Source organism: Euphorbia lathyris, chromosome 9 (assembly GCF_963576675.1).
Source record: "Euphorbia lathyris chromosome 9, ddEupLath1.1, whole genome shotgun sequence".
In the NCBI taxonomy this organism is placed as follows: Eukaryota; Viridiplantae; Streptophyta; class Magnoliopsida; order Malpighiales; family Euphorbiaceae; genus Euphorbia; species Euphorbia lathyris.
This window is the reverse complement of record NC_088918.1, coordinates 73,927,785-73,948,722: the sequence shown is the minus strand read 5'-3', so window position 1 is coordinate 73,948,722 and position 20,938 is coordinate 73,927,785. Positions and strand designations below refer to the sequence as shown.

Here is a 20,938-nt window from a genome sequence, read left to right as displayed (position 1 = left end):
AACAACTATTATTTAATAAAAATAAAACAACAACATAATTGAGAACAAAATAACTACAACATATGAAAAAAATCGAATATTTACCTTCAGAAACATAATACTATCTATTGTGACTAATGGATATAGTGGTGGAATACTATCTATCATGCTTTATATAGAAGTTTATTTGTGGCTTTTGTATTTCCTTTGCTTTGTGTTTTTTCATCTTCCCGTAACTCTTGCTTTTTATTATTATTTTAATTAATAGGCTAGTAATTATTTAATATATTATAAATATAAATTTGTTATTTTTAATTAATTAAATATTTATTTTTAATTAATTAAATATTTTTAATCTGATTTTTTATTACGTTGATAACTCATCAAAAAGACCTTTAAAACACTTTTTTTCATTTCTCTCTGCTTTCATAATTATATATAGTATCGATAGATATAGATATAAAGAATATAAATATTATGTTCATTAAATAAATTATTATGTAAAAAATAAATATAATAATAATAAAAGTTTTAAAGTGGGTTAATATAGAGTAGGAGGTTGGAGATGACGTACAAACCCTAACCCCCAAATTGAACATTCTCTTCTTCTTCCTCTTCAAAATGTATGCGACTTCTCAGCCAGCAACACCAACAACAAAAACTAGTCCCAGACCAAGCAAGAAGGGGAACAAGAAAGACATTAAAGAGACGCTTTTGACTCCGAGGTTTTACACGAACGGATTTCGATGAGATGGAGACGCTTTTTAACACGGAGATTAATAAGAAGCTGAAGCAGTCGGAGTTTGAGGCGCTGCTTCAAGAGTTCAAAACTGATTATAATCAGACGCATTTTGTGAGGAATAAGGAGTTTAAAGAAGCTGCTGATAAGATGCAAGGTCCTTTGAGACAGATCTTTGTTGAGTTCTTGGAGAGGTCTTGTACTGCTGAATTCTCTGGGTTTTTACTCTACAAAGAACTTGGAAGGAGGCTTAAGGTATTTAATTATTTATTAGGATTAATTTAAATCTAATTATGCTTTTGTTTTAGCTTAATTATATTTATATTCTTCCAATTACGAGAAATGTCATTAATTTTGGGGAAAAGTTGAAAAATAAACTTGTGACCAACATTACCCCCATGTTCTTATATTTATAACACTGAAGAGCAGAGTGTCCACTCCATTTCACCTAATTTACCTAGCTCTCCTTCTTCTTTAATTACATTTACATTCTTCCTATTATGAGAAATGTCATAAATTTTAGGCAAAAGTTGAAAAACAAATGTTGTGCTTTGCGAAAGTTTCGTGGTTTAAAAGTTGGCAAAAAGTTGGCAAACTGTGTTTATATTTTGTGAAATTCTGCGGTTAAAGAATATGTTACTGAATCTTTGGGCCAAACAATGTTTACCTTTTAGTCAATTTGTAAAATTAGGATAATTTGTAAAGTCAATCTTTTTAATTGCTTTAATTGCTTCAAATAGTTCGTTCTGAATAAATAGTTACAACAACAATTTTTAAGAAATGACTTTGATCGAGCTAAATGGTGCGAATGGTGTTAGGCGGATTGAGATTGATCGAGCTATGTGGATTCCTCCATGTGCAAATTCGTATAAACTAAATTGTGATGCCTCTTTTTCAATTCTTTCCTGTTCCGATTCCTTTGGCATGGTTGTGCCAGACTGTTATGGAAATGTGATGTTATCTGGTGGTGGGCCTCTTGGATCCTCAATTTCGGCGCTACATGCTGAGCTTTTAGCGATATACAATTCTTTATGTGTGGTTCGTGATTGCGGGTTCCAAAATATTGTGGTGGCATCTGACTCAATTTCAGCTATTAATTTGCTTAAAGGAGATCAATGTTTGACAAACTGGTTGGGTGTTATTCGTGATGACATTCTCGATCTTCTTTACTCTTTTATGTCGATCGAGTTTATGTTTGAGAGAAGGGAAGCGAACATTACTGCACATGGTTTAGCACCTTGGGCACGTTCTCTAACTGTTATGAAAATTCTTATTGAAGATTTCCCTGATTGTATTGCTTTTTGTATCCAAAACGATTTGGCCTGTGTTGTTTAATATAAGTTCATGTTATCAAAAAAAAAAAAATGACTTTGATTGTACAAAAAAGTATATATTAATGTTTGCAAACTTTTAAATTATGAGTGTTGTCTTTGCAAATCGGTCAAACCGTACAATATACGTGTTTACTTTTTCATGAATTTTAATTTTTTTTCTAGTAAATGGTATAAAAAGGGCAGCCCGGTCGCATTACGCGTCCCCGCTGAGCGAGGGTCCGGGGAGGGGTCCCACCACAAGGGTGTATTGGGGGCAAGCCTTCCCTTGCCAATTTAATTGGCAAGAGGCCGCTCCTAAGACTCGAACCGTGACCTCTGGTCACACGGCAACAACGTTTTACCGTTGCGCCAAGGCTCGCCCTCTTTTTCTAGTAAATGGTATATGATCAAAATTTTGTTACTTGAAAACAAATTATAAAAAATTGAGGGACAAGTATAAAAATCTTGCTGTGTTATGTATTTACAAAGAAGTTCTTGTAGTTTAAAAAGTTTGCAATTTTCCTCCATTTGCAAATATATTTTTCATTAAATTTTAGCCTAATACACAAATAACTCCTGAACTTGTCCAAATGTTGGAACTGCCTACTTGAACTTTCAATTGTAACAACTTACCCCTCAAAATTGTCCAATTGTAAAACATAACCCCAAATTGCTGACATGTAATGCAATTAAAGAAACACGTGAAATACAAAAACTACAACGCTCATGGAGTGTGATAATCAGATTTTACGGTGTTATGTACTGCTGAATTCTCTGGGTTTTTACTTTACAAAGAGCTTGGAAGGAGGCTTAAGGTATTTAATTATTTATTAGGATTAATTTAAATCTAATTATGCTTTTGTTTTAGCTTAATTATATTTATATTCTTCCAATTACGAGAAATGTCATGAATTTTGGGGAAAAGTTGAAAAATAAACTTGTGACCAACATTACCCCCATGTTCTTATATTTATAAGACTGAAGAGCAGAGTGTCCACTCCATTTAACCTAATTTACCTAGCTCTTCTTCTTCTTTGTTTGTCACTGGGATTTCTCTGGCCTTCTAGGGTTTTGCTTGCCGATTTTCAGGTGAACACTCTCATTACTGCTTTCGTTTCAGTCTTCTTCTTAACGATCTTGTTTACAAGTTTTCTCTTCAATTTCTGTATGTCTTTCTCCTCCTCCGTCCAGTGACGCCATTTTCATCCCCATTTTCATGCATTAGTTTTTTTTTTCTTGTTCAAATCTGCAAAGTTTTCAAAATTTATGGAAAAATGTTGAATTTGAAATTTTCATTTCATGTTCTTATGATTTGCTGAGATGATTGATGAGTTCTGACTTTTTCTTTGGATAAAATCTGCAGTTTTTAGGAGATTAATGTGGTGACGATAGTATTTTTGTTCTGTTCTGGTTTAAAAAAAAGTTAAATTACAGATAACTGGCTTTTTTTGAGATGCCAATTGCTCACGAATTTACAGATATACCCTTCCACTTTGTAATATATTTTATTTTTTGATATTCTGTGGCTTGTCATGTGTAGCCTTTTCCATGTCGTTTTTTGTGTTCATGTTTATTTATATATGATATAGGTACAAGCGATCCATTAATTTACTGTTTGGTGTGTGTGAATATATATGTGAAAATACAAGGTATCTTTTTGATAATCATCTGATATTTTGTAGGATAATATTTTTTTTCTTTTAGTTTTTTAAAAAGACTCTTGACTGTTTCTATTAGCTGTGTCATGCATTTTATGTATGTGTTATGCGGTATCAATGTGTCATGCCTTTTGCATGTCGTTTTTTGTGTTCATGTTTATTTATATATGATATAGTTACAAGCGATCCATTAATTTACTGTTTGGTGTGTGTGTATATATATGTGAAAATACAAGGTATCTTTTTGATAATCATCTGATGTTTTGTAGGATATTTTTTTTCTTTTATTTTTTTAAAAAAACTCTTGACTGTTTCTATTAGCTGTGTCATGCATTTTGTGTATGTGTTATGCGGTATCAATGTGTTGAGAAATGCAGGACACATACTCTAGAAGGATTTATTCGTTTTAAACTCTATTTGTTGAGAAATTTTTATCTATACAAGTGGTAACGTAAGCTTGGTGGATAAAATGATAATTCTAGAATTACTTCTTATTTTAATTGCTGATGAATTATTGTTGTTCTTAACTAATTGAACCAAATTTCATAGCTTTCTTCTTTTTTTTTTTTTTTTTGTTGTTGTTCTTAACTGTTCTTCTATTTTATTGATGTAATGTGCTTTATTTGAACATTCACTTTTGCATGGATTTTGGTCATATTCACTAATACTTTGGTTTTTCTGCTTCTCAAGTGTTATAATGGAATCTGCTGAAGAGCCGGACGCCTTGCCTCCACCTCCATCTGTGATACCACCTGACTTGGTTCCCGTTCAGCTTACATCAGACCATGTTCCTGAAGCAGCTAAAAAGGTTTTGAAACCAAACCGTGTTCCAATGTCCAGGCGAGGCAATGGTTCTAGAGGACAGAGAATACAACTGCTCTGTAACCATTTCAAAGTTGGTGTCACTTGTGACAGTGGCTTCTTTTACCAATATAGTGTAAGTATTCTTGGTGTGTCTGCATCCTTCTTCCTGGATTCTCTCCAGTTTTCCTGCTCACAGTTTTGTTCTTTGTCCCATTAGGTTGCCTTGTATTATGAGGATGGTCGCCCTGTTGATGCGAAGGGCGTCGGAAGAAAACTAATCGATAAAGTTCATGAGACTTATGGCTCAGATCTTTCTGGAAAGGATTTTGCATATGATGGGGAGAAGAGCTTGTTTACAGTTGGTTCCCTTCCACAGAATAAAATGGAATTCACTGTTTTGCTCGATAATGTGACATCAAATAGGTATCTGGATGAATTTGGTTTACATTTCTTCCAACTTATCTGGAGGTATCCAATGTGATTTGGTGGGTTTTTTTGTCTACAGGAAAAATGATTCTAATGGCAATGGGAGTCCTGATGATAACGATACAAAGCGAATGAAGCGAGCATTCCGCTCTAAAACATTTAAAGTGGAACTCACTTTTGCTACCAAAATCCCTATGCAGGCTATTAAAGCTGCTTTGAAAGGTCAAGAGTCAGAAAATTCCCAAGAAGCCATTAGAGTATTGGACATTATTTTGAGGCAGCATGCAGCAAAACAGTGAGTGCAAGTTTCGTTAGCATTTCCTTCTAGCCTAAATTTACTTATCACTAATCCATATTATATTATCTTTCCACAGGGGTTGCCTTCTTGTTCGGCAGTCATTCTTTCACAATGATGTTAAGAACTTTGTTAATCTGGAAGGCGGCGTGCTGGGCTGCAGAGGATTTCATTCCAGTTTTAGAGTTACACAAGGCGGATTATCACTTAATATGGGTACTTCTTATCTTGCTGTTTGGAAATTTTCCTTTTGATTGATGTTTGACTGAATAACTGGCTTTTGGATCATTATTTGCAGATGGGTCAACTACAACAATTATACAGCCTGGGCCACTGATTGACTTTCTCCTAGCCAACCAGCGAGTATCAACGCCTCTTCAGCTTGACTGGTCGAAGGTACAAGATTCTGTTCTTAAGTTGTCCTTTTGCTGATACGGTCATTTGTAAACATACAGCTTTTTCTGTATGCTTTCAATGACAGGCTAAACGTGCAATGAAAAATCTGAGAATAAAGACGGAAAACAACAATAAAGAGCACAGGATCACTGGTGTGAGTGAAAGTATTTGCAGAGACCAGATGTAATTTATTATTCTCTGACCTCTTTTTTCCTTTTCCAATTTCTATTAATATCATGTCAAGATGGCCAAACCTCTATATGATATTTTGCTAGTTATTCATGTCAGCTGCATAAATATATGACCATTTTCGTTATTGTAGCTTCTCAATGAGATCGAGAGGACAAGAGAATGGAGAAGTTGAAATGGTTGATAAAACAGTTTATGAATATTATGTTACTCATCTCGGAATTCCGTTGTGTTACTCGGGTGATTTTCCATGCATCAATGTGGGCAAGCCTAAAAGGCCTTGTTATCTACCTATTGAGGTATTTGATTTTCCTTTTCATGTTTATTATGTGGTTGTGGCTGTGATTATTTTGTAAGGATATCTAAAGCTTGTTTGCATCATGAATTTTTATCTAGTTGTGTTCACTACTTCCATTGCAACGTTACACAAAGGCACTATCTGTTCTTCAGCGGTCTAAGTTGGTTGAAAGTTCAAGACAAAAGCCTCCGGAAAAGATGAGGATCTTGACTGATGTAGGTCTTTGCTCATTGCTTAATATTATTGATAAAGATTATTTATTTGTTTATATAACATGTTCTTTGTCATGCGTTGAGTGATTCTTGATGTCGTGGGCAATCAACAGTTATATATTATTTAAGTGCACTGGAAAGTAGATGTATGTACTAAAGGATCACCAATTTTAAACATTTCTGCTATAAAATATTAATTTTAATAAAATGAACCATCAAATTTGCACATGCATGAACTTGCACATTCCACCTAAATTACCCTAGCTATAAAGTCATTTAGTTACATCAAATATTAATTACTTTTTTTTTTCCCATACTGTATACCTTGCACAACTTTTTTCCCTTTGAAATTTCCAGCTTCGTTGTCCAAATTGGATCAATTATCAAATTTCCCTTATAGTATGAATTGTATCATACCATTAGTACTGAGGACTGAATGGTGCTCTCTCTAGGTAATGAAAAGCAACAACTACGGCACAGAACCTCTGCTGCGATCTTGTGGTATTTCCATCAACAACCAATTCACTAAAATTGAAGGACGTGTTCTATCTGCCCCAAAGGTATCTAGTCTATTCTTCCCTTCATTTTTTTTTCTCTTCACTTAGTTTGTGAAGAAACCTTTGTTACAATCAGTGCATCATTTTAATTTTCTTGGTATCAGTTGAAAGTAGGAAATGGGGAAGATCTCATGCCAAGAAATGGGCGATGGAGCTTTAACCATAAGGTGATTTTTACGATTTTATCCTCTGCACTTGAACTCTTTAATAATGATTAAAGTTTTCTTATTGTACAGAAATTTGCCGATCCAGTTAAAATTGAAGAATGGGCGGTAGTAAACTTTTCAGCAAGCTGTGATGTACGCACTTTGTGCAGAGATTTGGCTCGATTTGGAGAAATGAAAGGGATTGTAAGTTTTTTAGTGTCTTTTGTGCAAATTGATATTCATTGATATCTTAACGCCTTACATAATTACTTTATAATATTCTTGTGCAATCCTGTAGCTGATAAGTCCCCCAAAACACGCGTTCGAAGAAAGTCCTCAATTTCGACAAGCTCCTCCTCCTATTCGAGTTGAGAAGATGTTTGCACAATTGCAGCAAAAATTTCCAAAGCACCCTCCTCGCTTTATTCTGTGTCTTCTTCCTGAGCGGAAAAACAATATTTTATATGGTTAGTTATTATATTTATTATATTAGTATGTGGCGATATATTTTTATTATTGTTGCTGTAGAACATAAATAGCTTCTGCATATTACTACTATCCCTGATTAACACTATTCATTTTGATTTAAGGTCCTTGGAAGAAAAAGACACTTTCAGAATTTGGAATTTTCAATCAGTGTCTTGGTACACCTAACAAATTTAGTGAGCCGTATCTTACAAATGTTCTCTTGAAGATAAACGCCAAGGTAAGTTTGCGTATCAACATTCAGCATCTCAAAAGACTATTCCTGTCTTTTCAACATAGTTTGCAACTACATTTTTTTTTTTAATAAGAAGCTCCTCTTTAATGCTTCTGAACAGCTTGGTGGTTTAAATTCTATGTTGGCCAAGGAGCAAGCACGTAGCATTCCTTTGGTGTCAAAAGTTCCTACAATAATATTTGGGATGGATGTTTCCCATGGTTCTCCAGGACATTCTGATGCACCATCAGTTGCTGCGGTACTAACATATTGCTTTCTTCAATTTTTTTCTTATCTTCAAATGTCAAGTTCATCTTGGAATTATATAGAGTGCATAGCAATTACCATTATTTCATTGGTGATGTAATGATTACTTTTGTCTAATATCTTTAACATTTATTGTGTGCTTGTTTTCTATATATTTTTAGGCGGTCAGTTCTAGGAATTGGCCATTGTTATCTCGTTATAGAGCTTCTGTTCGTACTCAGTCATCGAAGGTTGAGATGATTGATAATCTCTTCAAAGAAACAGAAGGTGAAGATGTCGGGATAGTGAGGTGAAATTGCCTGATCATTACCTAAAATTACATATATTCCTATAGTGCTTCCATTTCTTTAGCTGAATGGGCTTCTGTAAACACAGATCCATATTAAAAGGATGCTATTTCATTTAATTTCAGGGAATTATTGTTAGACTTCTATAGGAGTTCTGGTCAAACAAAGCCAGCTCAGATAATCATATTCAGGTTAAACTCCTTTTCTTTAATTGTCATTGTTATGATCGTAACAGTGGTTTGAATTATTACAGTTCTGGCAATTTGTCCTTTTTGCTTATCTTCTGTGCATTTTGTGGTTTGAAGTATTACAGTTCTGGCAATTTGTAATTGTAATGCACAAATATATTAGTTTTGTGAGATGTTTTACTGGCGACAAATTTCGATTATGCAAACAATTGTTCAAATTTTGTGCAAATGTTCAAATTATATATCTTTAAAATGAACTTCATTTTAAGCTTTAGTTAGATATAAAGATATGAATTAGAGGTGAAGCGGCCTCAAAGGGCCCTTAAAAACCGTATCTTATAAACCTTTTCCAATCTCAGAAGTGTATGGTGTTTGCATTCCTGCACTTTCCCTATTAATAATTATGCCTTATTCTTTTCATGTTGTGTTTCCAATCTTGAAAAGGGATGGAGTCAGTGAATCTCAGTTTAACCAAGTCCTCAACATTGAGTTGGATCAAATAATTAAGGTTGCTTCCGAAACTAATACTACTTCCAATTATTCAAACTTTTCTATTTCAGGCACTGAAAAATATTTGCACTAATTCAATGATGCTTGCTCCTAATATTATGTCTCATTAGGCTTGTGAGTTCCTCGACAAAAGCTGGTCGCCAAAGTTCACTCTAATCGTGGCGCAAAAGAACCATCATACCAAATTCTTCCAAGCAGGATCTCCTGAAAATGTGCCCCCAGGTTGAGATTCTCTATTCATTCTTATTATTTAATTAAATGCTAATGGAATCAACTTTTATGCACTGATGTTTCATAATTCTATGTGCAGGAACTGTTGTAGATAATGGTGTTTGCCACCCCCAGATCAATGATTTCTACATGTGCGCACATGCGGGAATGATAGTGAGTTTATTCTTTTAACTGGTTCTTTTAACCTTTACAAATCAGAGGTATTATTTACTGGTAATTTTTTATGCAAGTTTTTTCCTTATGATGTTTAGTTTGCGTGAGTAATGAATTGGCAATTTATAGATTTCTATTGTGACCATAGGACACTAATTTCGGAAAGCAAAGACAGTTTTCAAGAAACCCTTTTAGGAATTCAATGGGTTTGCATGTCAAAAGCTGAGATTGTAGACTAGAATTTTTTTTCATTTTGCCCCATCAGTATTATTGAAGTTCAATGTTGTCTGGTAGGAGCATCACTACCTTTATCTTCTTGTCATGTGGTGCTTGGTAAAGACAAACTATGTTGCATGGAAACTCCTCTTCAGTAGTGTTTCCGCGTCTTGTTAGTCTTGTCACGTGGATAAAGACAAACTATTTGGTGAATTAGGTTTTGCCAGACTATCTTTCTCATATTCGTTTTGACTACTTGGATTTATTCTCCCTCTTAAAAATGCATATAGAAGTTTCCGTCTTGTTTGGTTGATTGGAATGGCCAAATTTGTATCTTTAAGGACCTTACAGTTACTAGTTAGTTCATCTTAGCGAGCTTTAGAATTGCAAAAAGTAGTTGTTTCGAAACTAATGAAAGACTATTCAATATGGGCTGCCTGACATTCCTTTTTATCTGTATGTAGGGAACATCAAGGCCAACACACTATCATGTTCTGTTAGATGAGATCGGCTTTTCTCCCGATGATCTACAGGAACTGGTCCATTCCCTTTCCTATGTGTAAGTTGTAATGATTTTTATTATTATTATTATTTTAAACGAAAGGTTGCATTCCTTGTCATAATTCCTTGGATTTCTGCAGGTACCAGAAAAGCTTATCTGCACCTTCAGTAGGTAATGAACAATTTCCTTGTAATCTTTTATGCATATAATATGAAGGTTGAACTAAAAGTTGAACGAGAAAAGACGGAAAACACTTTGGATTAAAAGCACAGTCAATTCCCAGTCAAATTTGCCGACTCAACATCTTAATAAACATTGATATTCGATACATAAGAAACATTTAGCTGAATTTGGCTATCAATGTTTACTAGTTAATTGTGTCATCTCCGATGAGAAATTGTCCAGAGCTAGTTAGATTAGATTCGAATATCAATGTTTATTAGTTAATCATGTCATGGATATTTTTTTGGCACAAATTGGAGTTTTGTGATTGTAATGAAATACCTTTTGAGTGCTTTTACCCTTATATAGTTACTTCAAAAGACATGAAATACATAGATAGACCAAACATCTGAAGTGTTTAAAATGGTTGTCCAGTTGCGCCTATCCTTTATGCTCACGTTGCTGTCAGTCAGACATCGCAGCCGTGAGAAATTATCCGTAGCTAGTTAGATTTGATTTTGTGAAGTCTAATTAAAATTAATTGATATTTTTTTGGGCACAAATTGGAGTTTTCTGATCATGATGAAACTACTTGGTTGCGCCTATCCATTATGCTCACTTGGCTGCGAGCCAGACATCGCAGCTGAAGAGAAATTGTCCATAGCTAGTTAGATTTGATTTTGGTACAAATTGGAGTTTTGTGATCACGATGAAACTACTTGGGTGCTTTTAAGTTTTAACCCTTATATAGTTACTTCAAAAGACTTGAAATACATAGATAGACCAAACATCTGAAGTGTTTAAGTTGGTTGTGCAGTTGCGCCTATCCGTTATGCTCACTTGGCTGCGAGTCAGATATCGCAGTTCATGAAGTTTGAAGACATGTCTGAGACCACTTCAAGCCATGGCCATGATGATATAACTTTTGCTGGACAAGTCCCTGTACCGGAGCTACCGGATCTGAACAAGACTGTAAAAAGTTCTATGTTTTTCTGCTGAGCAGCTTTTCAAGTGCTCTGTTTGAATTAGTAGTGCTGTAGTTGGTTGTGTATGTTGCCATCTATTAGGGGTACTTTAACTTAAACTGTTAATTAGTATGTTTTGTTGCTGGCTTGGCTTGTGTATAAATAGGTTCTTATAAAGAACCTCGTTTTGTTATCTACTATCGACATGGTTTGTGTGTGTTAAAAATGACTTTCAATTAGAATATCTACCTTTTACTGCTGCAGCCTTGTTATTAAGGCTGTTATCGAGCTGAGCTTTGACTTGTTCGTGATTGACTCGTCAAGAAATGGATGAGCTCGATCTCAACATCAGATTCTTATAAGAATCTCATTTTGTTATCTGCTAACTTCGTGGCTTGTATGTTAAAAATAAACTTTTAATTGTCTTTTAATCGGTGAGCTGAAAAGATCAATGGCTGCTGCAGCCTTGTTATTAGGGATTTTATGAGCCGAATTTTGATTTCCTCATGCTCGACTTGTCAAGAAATGGACGAGTTCATGACTTGTCAAGAAATGGATAAACTTGAGCTCAACATTCTGTTTGTCATTTGTATTTATTTGTTTGTCCATTTGAATTTTTTTATTTGAAATTTTTCTGAACATAAAATTAAAGTTTCACGTCACTTTTACATAATGAAACTACTCAACTCACTTTTACAATTTTTCATAGAATACAGTTATAATAAAATAATCTATTCAAGTTTGTTCGCTTCATGATTGTAATATTTATAAATAAAAGTTTGTTCATAAAATCTATAATCAAGTCGTTTTGCAAACTTTTAACTCAGTTTTTGCCATTGAACTCATTTATAGCTCGAGTACAATTGAGCTTTTATCGAGTTAAATGCTCAGCTCATGAGTTTATAAATTGAAATAAATATAATCGAGCTTTTATAGTTGTTTAGCAGCTTGATTATAGTTGATTAGCAGCTTGACTCGTTTACAATTTCATTTTCATCGAGCTAGTAGTTCGGTTAATTGAACTCTAAGCAAGTCTACATTTTACCACTTTTTTTTTTCCAGCTCAGGTCAAAACAGTGTTATTTTAAGTTGGTTATAATTAAATTTTTTTAAGTCAATTTATATGAACTAAGTTTATTTTCATATTTTAAACAGTCAAAGGTTGATTGCTTAGATTCAAAATTGTTATACATTGAGAGTTAAATTTAATCTTAAAGTTTTCAAAGAACTGCATATTTAGTCCTAACATACCAATTGATGTAAATTTAACTTTTACATTTTCAAGCAAGATCAATTTGTTATATGTTACTGAAAATTTGAAAAAGACTGGTTTTACTATTATTTAATTGTAATATCGGCTCATCCAAACATCAATTATGTCTAAAATATATATTGCGTTACAAACGCGGTTATAAAAAAAATGATAAAATGCTAACAACTAAAGCATCTCCAATACGGTGACATGACTCTCTAAATTGTCAAATTTTGCTAGCCATTTAGAGAGAGAGCACTCCAACAAGGTGACATGACTCTCTAAAATATATAGCTAGCCATTTTCACCAGCTAAATTTGGCTAACTATTTTTATTTGGCTAACTATTTTTAGGGACTAAACAGTTCATCGAGAAAAGGTTAGAGACCTTACCGTGTGTTTTTAAAAATACATGGACTAAATAGTGTATTTTATCAAAATATAGAGACTAATAAATTAATTACCCTTTTTTTTTATTACTTCTTTCTCTTTCTTCTTTGTTTCTTTTTTCTACTTTTTCTTTTTTTTTTTCTTTAAATTTATTCACTTTTAATGATAAAATAATCAATAAGAGAGTCAAATAGCTAACATGGTTGGAGTTAAACATAAATTTAGCTAGCTAAATTTGACTACTCTAATATTTTATATTATTTTAGAGAACCATATAGCTAGTTAATGTTGAAGATGCTCTTAAAGGCCTGTTTGGTTCAGCTATTAGATGTTTGTTATTGGAGTTAACTTTTTGTTATTAATTATTAGTGTTTGGTAAAATTAAAATTGATTGTTGATGTTTGTAAAATAAATATCTAATAGGGTCATGTTTTAAATTAGTCAATAAATAAATTATAAAAATAATAATTAAATACACAAATTAATAAAAAATAGTCTAAATAACTAAATAATAATTAAAACTAATAATTCATTAAATGAGATAAAATCTTGTTCTTTTAGCAATAATATTATAGAGATAACGTTAGAGAAAAAAATGTATTTTTTGAAAATAAGAATGATAATTTTGTCAACAGTAAATAAATACAAACAAATGTTCATGAAAAGTTTTGAAAAAGAGTTTTTCGTGAAAAACTAGAAGTGTTATTGTTTCTATAAAAAAAAGCTAAGATGTTGTATGAAAATAATCAAACACTATATTTATTATGGTTTGTGGTGAAATGCTAAATGCTGTTTAGAAAAGCTGAAACAAACACCGCCTAAATCTGTCATATATAATTCAATCATAATTTATTTTGTTAAAGTGTCTGGAATGTTTACTATATTACTAATATAGTTATAAATAATCAACAAAAAGTACAAAACTGTTTCAGTTTATCGACAAATTTGTTTGGAAGGTTCGACGTGACAATTAAATAGTAGTCAAACTAGCATTTTCAAATTTTTGGTAACGTAGAGTTAAATTTCAAACCGATCTTACTTGAAAATATTAGAGTTAAATTTATATCATTTCGTATGTTAAGGTTAAATTTGGACGTCCAAAAAACGTCAGATTTGACCCTTATCCCTTGAAAACATTAATGATAAAAGCTAGTACTCTATTTGCTTTTTAATATACCCCTTTAAGGTTTTTCATTAAAATCAATAAAATAAATATTAATTAGCTTATTAAAAATAGAGATAAGGTGAAAAAATACCCCTAATGTTCACAGTAAAGAGCAATAATACCTCTAATGTTAAAAAATGGTACAATTAAGGACCTAAGGTTGATAACTTGGTCCAATTTTACCCTCTCTAACAAATTTTATTTACATTGTTTATATTTCCGTCAGTGTGTATATCAATTCACAAAAATTACATGTGACTAAAATTAACTAAATACCATTATACCCTCATCCTCTCCATCCTTCTGGAAACCTCTTCATGACCATGTTTTTTTGTCCAGAAGATTAATGTAAATATATGTTGGTAAAATTGTGTTTCTGCTGCAATAATATGGAGTCATGACCATGTTTTGTTTCTTGTTCTTGAGATTGAACCAGGACCTTCGCATACTTCCATGTATAATAATATATTTGTAGCACAATATTGTAATTGATTATTCACTTTAAAGGGTTTTGGACATATTTAATTTAAGTTTTGCGAAGAGGATAGGGGTATAAATGACATTTAGTTAACTTTGTAAATAAAATCTGTTAGAGAGGGTAAAATTGGACTAAGTTATCAACCTTGGATTCTTAATTGTACAATTTTTAATGTTAGGGGTATTATTGCTCTTATCTGTCAATGTTAGGGGTATTTTTATACCTTATCCCTTAAAAATACTAATTTACTTTTTTTTCTTTCTAAAATTCTATCCTCTCGGCAAAGATTATCTCTTTTTTTTTTTTTAGTAAAAATAGAGAGGTATCCTGTATCGGGGACGGACATCCCAACTAGGTTGGCACTTTTGAACCCAGGTGGAAACAAGTCCCGAAATGAATAAATAATAAAAAAGAATACGGCCTAAAGGGAGAGTTATATAAAGCGTAAATGAACTAAATTACAAATATTATCAGAAACGAAAGAAAAAAAATCAGAAGCTGAGCTCCACCACATAATATTACTACAACTAGTTTCATAACCAGCTAATGCATCAGCAGTACGGTTGCCTTCATGAAAAATATGTGTTGCGGCAATTTCCATTAAAGCACATTGAGAAAGACACTTGAGCCAACCTTGCCTGACTACCCAAGGGAAGGATCGGTTTGACAAAAGCTGCACTATATAGGCCGAGTCTGCCTCAATCCAGAGGTTTGACCAGCAACGCTCCCAAGCAAAGTCCACTGCAAAAATTACTGCCTTCAATTCCGCAACATGCGCATATGAGTTAGAAATTGAGAAAGCGAAACTATCTCTGGCAAAGCCTCGAGAATTTCTGAAAGTACCACCAGCACCTGCGTTTCTCGGAGCACCAAGTGCCGAGCCGTCAGTATTGACCTTAGTCCATCGCGGGGGGTGGGGGGACCCAGCAAACCCGAACTATATTTGGTGCAAGAGGTGGGCGAATAGGAATATCCAAAGATTGAAGAACCAGCCAATCAGAAGAGCTGTATCAACACAATCTCGGGATTTGAAAGCTCAATTCTTTGATACAAACTACAAGAAAATCGCTTTTTGGCAACAAGCTTTAGCAACAACAGAAAAAGTTGTTGCTAAAAATGAACTTTAGCAACGATAATTTTTGTGTCGTTACTAAAGATTGTTGCTGTAAATTACTTACATTTATGGAAAAAAGGTAACTTTCGCAACAATAGCTTCGTTGCTGTAAATAACAGTCTTTATAGCAACGACTATTTGTTGTTGCGGTAAATGAAAATATTTAAAGCAACGATTACATGTCGTTGTTATAAATGCTTTCATTTACAGCAACGACTATGTGTCGTTGCTGTAAATGAAAGCATTTACAGCAACGACTGTATGTGGTTGCTAGAAATGGAAGATTTATAGCAACCACTACATGTTGTTGCGTAAAAATTAAATACTTTGGCAACCAAAAGGTCGTTGCGAAAGAAAATTATTATACTAACTAATTAAAAATAAATAAATACATATTGTTTTTATAATATAAAATAAATTAAATGTTTAACATAATTTAATTTAAAATTTAATTATAAAATATATAATACTATTTTATTTTATTTATATGTTATAGATATTTAAAATTTATTTTATATTAATTTTTTATTACTATTTTAAGTTTAATTATACACGTAATAAATTATAAAAATATAGTTACATAATTCAACTTGAACTATAAAATACTATATAATAAAAATACTTAGTTAAAAATTTATATTTTACATTATGTATAGTTAGTTTTTGTAACAATAGTTTTATTACGGAAAAATATTATCATTTACAACATCAATTTTGTTATAGAAAATTATCATTTTTTACAATAATAATCTTAGATTATTATTGCATAATTTTTTTTATATTCCTCCATAATTGATGTTAAATTTCTATAAAAATAATGGCAAAGGTGCAAAACTACCAAAAATATTAAATATTAACGAGAAAAAATATAACGAGAATAATAAAATATTCTTATTAAAAGCATAATCTCAATAATTTCAATGAAAATAATATATATATTTGGTATTAATAACAAAACAATTTATTTAATCAATTTTATTTTATTTTATTCATTCTAATACTTTTTTACCACTTCATTAAATTCTACTCTTCCTTATTCTCATTATATTGTTTTTACTTTATTAGTAATACTTTTTACCCTTGCTAATCTCTTAAAAAAGAAAAGGGAAAATTGGAGAGTCTCTTCCGCCCTAAGCAGCGCCGTCTCTCCCGTGCTACAGCAAATGCGCGGCCCCTAATCTTGCACCGCCTGTGCTTCACCGGTGAGAGTTTGTCCTTCCATTGCTGTGAAGGTTGGTCTCAAGTTGATTTGAGAGTCTTTTATTTCCGGTTCGAGTTCGTTTTGCTGTTGAATAACAGGTCGTGTCGAGTTCTGTTCTTTGTTTGATTTTCATCTTCGCTACCGCTGTTCCCTGGTCGACGGTGAGATTCGGATCTCATCTCTTGTTGCCGGTGTGAACCTGTAATTTCTGGTACGTTTCCTCTCTGCGTTGCTGAATTTCTGGATTATTGGAAGATTTTGTGAGGGTCTGGTGGTTGGAGGTGCTAAGATTTTCAATTAGTGTTCCTATTTTCTTGACTGAGTGGTTGTGGAGTTGTGGGCTTTGCCAGGAAAGTGTTCGACGAAATGCCTAACTGAGATTTGGTGTTCAGGAATTCTATTAGGGTAAATTACACAGTGATCATAATTAACAAATTATTTATAACTGTGTCAGGCTCTTAAACAAATTTATTTAAATGTCAAACAAATTTATTTAAATGTTATATTTGGTGGTTTTTTTAAAACTGTTTTTATTTCCTGCAACTGAATAACTGAAAATTTGACAAAAATAAAAATAAAATTATGATATTCTGATATTTTAAAATTTAAAATCATATAATGATAAAATACATAAAAGCGATTTTCATAATTGTAAATAGTTTTTAAAATATGAATTTCTGTGTAATTTTCCCATTCTATTATAGATGCATATGCTATTAGGGCTTACTAATTTGTTTGTCTTTGAAATTGATTACAGGCAAACAAAGATGTTCTAGACTTTAATAGATCTAGTAACCTATTATGGACTGGTCGATCTTAATTGATTTTTATTGACATTTTTATTTTCCCCTATTATTGTTGATGGACAATTTGCATTTTGTGATGTGTGTTTTGTTTAGGCATGTGTTTCTATTGTTCTCTGCCTAGTTAATAAGCCTTTTATGTTAATCCTAAAGATGGAAATTATTCCTAATATTAAGCCTAAAATTGTTTAGTTTGGTGTCTATTTTGACATTTGAAATTGACATACTAGTTTCGAATTGGTGATTAAGCAGAACTGGTTAACCAATTCTGAGCTAGTATACCTGCCCAGAACACCTTACAGAACTGGTCCTGATCAGCTCTATTACAGAAGTGGTAACCTGTTCTAGACTAGTCTACCAGTCATGAGCTGGTTAACATAATATGTTCTGGACTGGTTATCTTTTTCGGATGTTGAAAGATAAAGAGATGTTGAAAGGTTTTAAGAGGAAGAGTGTAAAATGAGATGCAGATAAGAAGAAAGTTAAAAGTGATGCAGGAGATTCAACATAAGGGATACAATTTTGAGTAAATTTAACTTAGAATATTTCAAATAACAAGTTGCCAAATCAAATAATGATTCTTGTCTTGTTTGGTTAGTGTAAGACCAGATGCTCATATAAGTTAGATAGTAACTAAAATATGATATCATAAATAATAGGGTAATAATTTATTAGTCCCTTCCTTTTTACCCAATGCACTATTTAGTCTCTCTATTTTGAAAAACACATTATAAGATCCATATCTTTTGTCAATATTAACCCATTAATCATTCTGTCTAATTTTTTTTAGCTTTTTAACCGTTATATTTGGCATAAACAGATAGCCAGAAAATAACAGAGTAACATGGTCATTTTGTATCTACTATAGCTGTCCTGAAAGCTAAGATATATTCGATTAAAAATCTAAAAAAAATTAGACAGAAGGATCAAATTGTTAATATTCACAAAAGATAGGGATCTTATAATGTGTTTTTTAAAATAGGGGGACTAAATAGTGTGTTAGGTAAAAAGACGGGGAGTAATAAATTATTTATCCTAAATAATGATTTTTGTCTTCTCTTCCACACTTTTGTTTCTACACTAGCATAATTTCTTAATTCATTTGTTAAGTATTAACTGTTAGCTACTTCAATTAAAGGCATAGAATAGGATAAAGAATTCCTGTGATGTTGAATTATAGGATTTATTGGGAATTCAAGACATATTTGGATGGATTTTGAGGATCCCACGTTTTCTATTTCCATGTGATACAAATTTATGAAAACCTGACCAATTTCAATAATCATTTGGTTTCTTGTGATTTTTTATGGTCTTATTGTGTCTAGGTAATTCTATTTGCACTAAAGGGGTAGTTTTTGTAAGTTCATTGATTTTACAGTTCTATGATTTTCTTTTTGTCAATTGCATCCCGATTCAATTGAGGTTAAACTTTTCCATTTTCTAGGCTCTTCTATGTAATGTTGACACCTAATTCCTTGATAACATATGCCCTTCTTTATTTTGATCCTAATCCTGGAGATGTTATGAATTTAATATATTGTGTAGCATAGGCTCACTTTAACCTATGGAGCTAATTAGTCATTTAAGGAAAGGATGGGGATCTAATTGACCAATTCTAAAGTATCGCGGATGCAAATACTCATTTTTAGGATCTTTTGTAGATAAAATCAAACGAACTTGCCATCAGATCAGGTTTTCCTTTGGATCTTCACAAAAACCATTACAAAATGTGAAACACTTGAAATATTGCTCTTCTCAGACCTATGATTTTTTCTAAATAGCTTAATAAATATTTTCCATGTTTCGTCTTTTACATTATATGCTAATTCAGAGTGGTGTTACAGGAGACACCGTATATGGTGTTATCCTCATTCAGACTTAGGTGCAAAGCCATAATTCCAAAAATGTCTGATGGGATATCTGATAGTATTACATGCTTTGATTTGGTTGGTTCTTCTGAATTATAATTTAAAATAGGATCTATTGGTTTTCTTTTCAATTCAAGGATGCAGATATGCCAAAGAAACATATAGTGAATTGTATGTAAAATTTTCTGTTGAAAAAATTTAAGATCTGTTAAGTGTACATGAGCAACTTATAGTTTAGTTGCTTGAATAGCTTGATGGATTTATGTGCAATATTTTCTACTTCCAAATTGAGACTCGTTAGTTTGTAAGTTTTAAATATATTAATAATTAATTTTCTGCTTTCCAGCCGAACTAGAAGATTCGACGGTTCTCTCTCCAAACCTCTGTGGATTCATGCCAGTTATGTGTCCAAAGACGAATTCTATATCTACCAATCTAAAGGTGTCCTTGTAAGTGCACCAACCCTTAAAGAATAAGAATTAAATTATTTTTCAACAGATAATGTTAAGGCTAAAATTAACAAACCTTGTCCTTGTAGAAATTCACTACTTTATGAGAAACGAGCATGCTAATTTAATCATATTAGCATTAGTTTGAATATAGGTTGTTTAACTTTATCAACTGCTATTTCACGATCATTTCTTGAAAGATATATGCTAGTTATATTTTTTAATCATGGTTAGTATATGTATATGTTAGCTAATGTTCATTTTATTTTATCATGGTTGTTATTCTTATATTTGTTTATCCTCTATTATTTTTCTTATTTAGGAGGGAGTTTCAGGATGATGTATTGAACGAAAGTGAAGCATAAAGAGGAATCCATGGTTAAGAGAATAGGCCAATTTTTGTGAAATTCATACTCTTTCGGCTATCTAAGAAAGTTATTATACTATGCATTGATGATTAGTTTTGATGTATTTAGATATGATGGTTTATGTAAAGAAGAATATATGTTGAATTGGCAAGTAATTATGGATATTAAATAGCTTTCCACTTATGATAATTATTGTATTTCATTTTAGTTTTGTGTTATATAGATATATAAAAGAAAAAAGAAATATTATATATGTATATATAGATGTTACGTTTTATTTTCCAATTTAGTTTCCAAACATCCGGATATATGGCAACGATAAAAATGGTTGCTAAATTTCAAAGTATATGGCAACAACATATGATGTTGCGGTTCATTATAATATATGGCAATGTCAGCAGTTGTTGCTAAACCTCAAAATATATGGCAACGCCAGTACCTGTTGCAAAACCTTATATTTAACGCAACGACAATCTCTGTTGCTAAATTCAAACATATATAGCAACGTCATACGTTGTTACAAAAGAAAAATTTCATCTATTTGCTTATGTTTCGGATTTGGCAACGTCAAACTTTTCGCAACAAGGATGTTGTTGCCAAAAGCACATATTTGGCAACGACAGGTAAGTCGTTGCAGAAACTATTAGCAACGAAGCTT

General features: G+C 32.3%; 1 protein-coding gene and 1 long non-coding RNA gene across 6 annotated transcripts; both read left to right on the top strand.

Moving 5' to 3' along the window:
* Positions 1 to 535: 535 nt before the first annotated feature.
* On the top strand, positions 536 to 11,437 carry LOC136205659 (protein argonaute 4A-like). 5 transcript variants are annotated; one of them, XM_065996346.1, is made up of 23 exons: positions 536 to 973; positions 4,380 to 4,626; positions 4,711 to 4,916; positions 4,999 to 5,214; positions 5,294 to 5,430; positions 5,513 to 5,610; positions 5,696 to 5,793; positions 5,933 to 6,098; positions 6,196 to 6,312; positions 6,762 to 6,869; positions 6,971 to 7,033; positions 7,103 to 7,216; positions 7,311 to 7,479; positions 7,603 to 7,718; positions 7,834 to 7,971; positions 8,141 to 8,268; positions 8,392 to 8,457; positions 8,899 to 8,962; positions 9,075 to 9,186; positions 9,275 to 9,348; positions 10,029 to 10,123; positions 10,206 to 10,237; positions 11,046 to 11,437. In XM_065996346.1, exons 2-23 carry the CDS (start codon positions 4,387 to 4,389, stop codon positions 11,225 to 11,227), a joined length of 2,739 nt encoding a protein of 912 aa, XP_065852418.1. In that variant the 5' UTR covers positions 536 to 973; positions 4,380 to 4,386; the 3' UTR covers positions 11,228 to 11,437. The 5 variants fall into 5 exon arrangements, with proteins under 5 accessions (XP_065852418.1, XP_065852420.1, XP_065852421.1 ...); XM_065996348.1 differs by lacking the exons at positions 536 to 973; positions 11,046 to 11,437 and adding exons at positions 2,720 to 2,846; positions 10,664 to 10,731; XM_065996345.1 differs by lacking the exon at positions 536 to 973 and adding an exon at positions 2,721 to 2,846.
* Positions 11,438 to 16,666: 5,229 nt separating this feature from the next.
* Positions 16,667 to 20,463, top strand: LOC136205393 (uncharacterized). Its single transcript, XR_010675928.1, has 3 exons — positions 16,667 to 17,003; positions 19,810 to 19,912; positions 20,235 to 20,463. It is a non-coding gene; the product is annotated as an uncharacterized lncRNA (long non-coding RNA).
* The last annotated feature ends 475 nt before the right edge of the window (positions 20,464 to 20,938 follow it).

What these genes read in the sequence shown, in the direction of transcription:
- LOC136205659 (XM_065996345.1), top strand. Translation starts at nt 2,758, where the DNA reads ATGGAGTGTGATAATCAGATTTTACGGTGTTATGTACTGCTGAATTCT. An exon ending in AGATGAGGATCTTGACTGAT is followed by an intron (nt 6,313 to 6,761) that starts GTAGGTCTTTGC and finishes TGCTCTCTCTAG; the next exon opens with GTAATGAAAAGCAACAACTA. An exon ending in GCTCAGATAATCATATTCAG is followed by an intron (nt 8,458 to 8,898) that starts GTTAAACTCCTT and finishes AATCTTGAAAAG; the next exon opens with GGATGGAGTCAGTGAATCTC.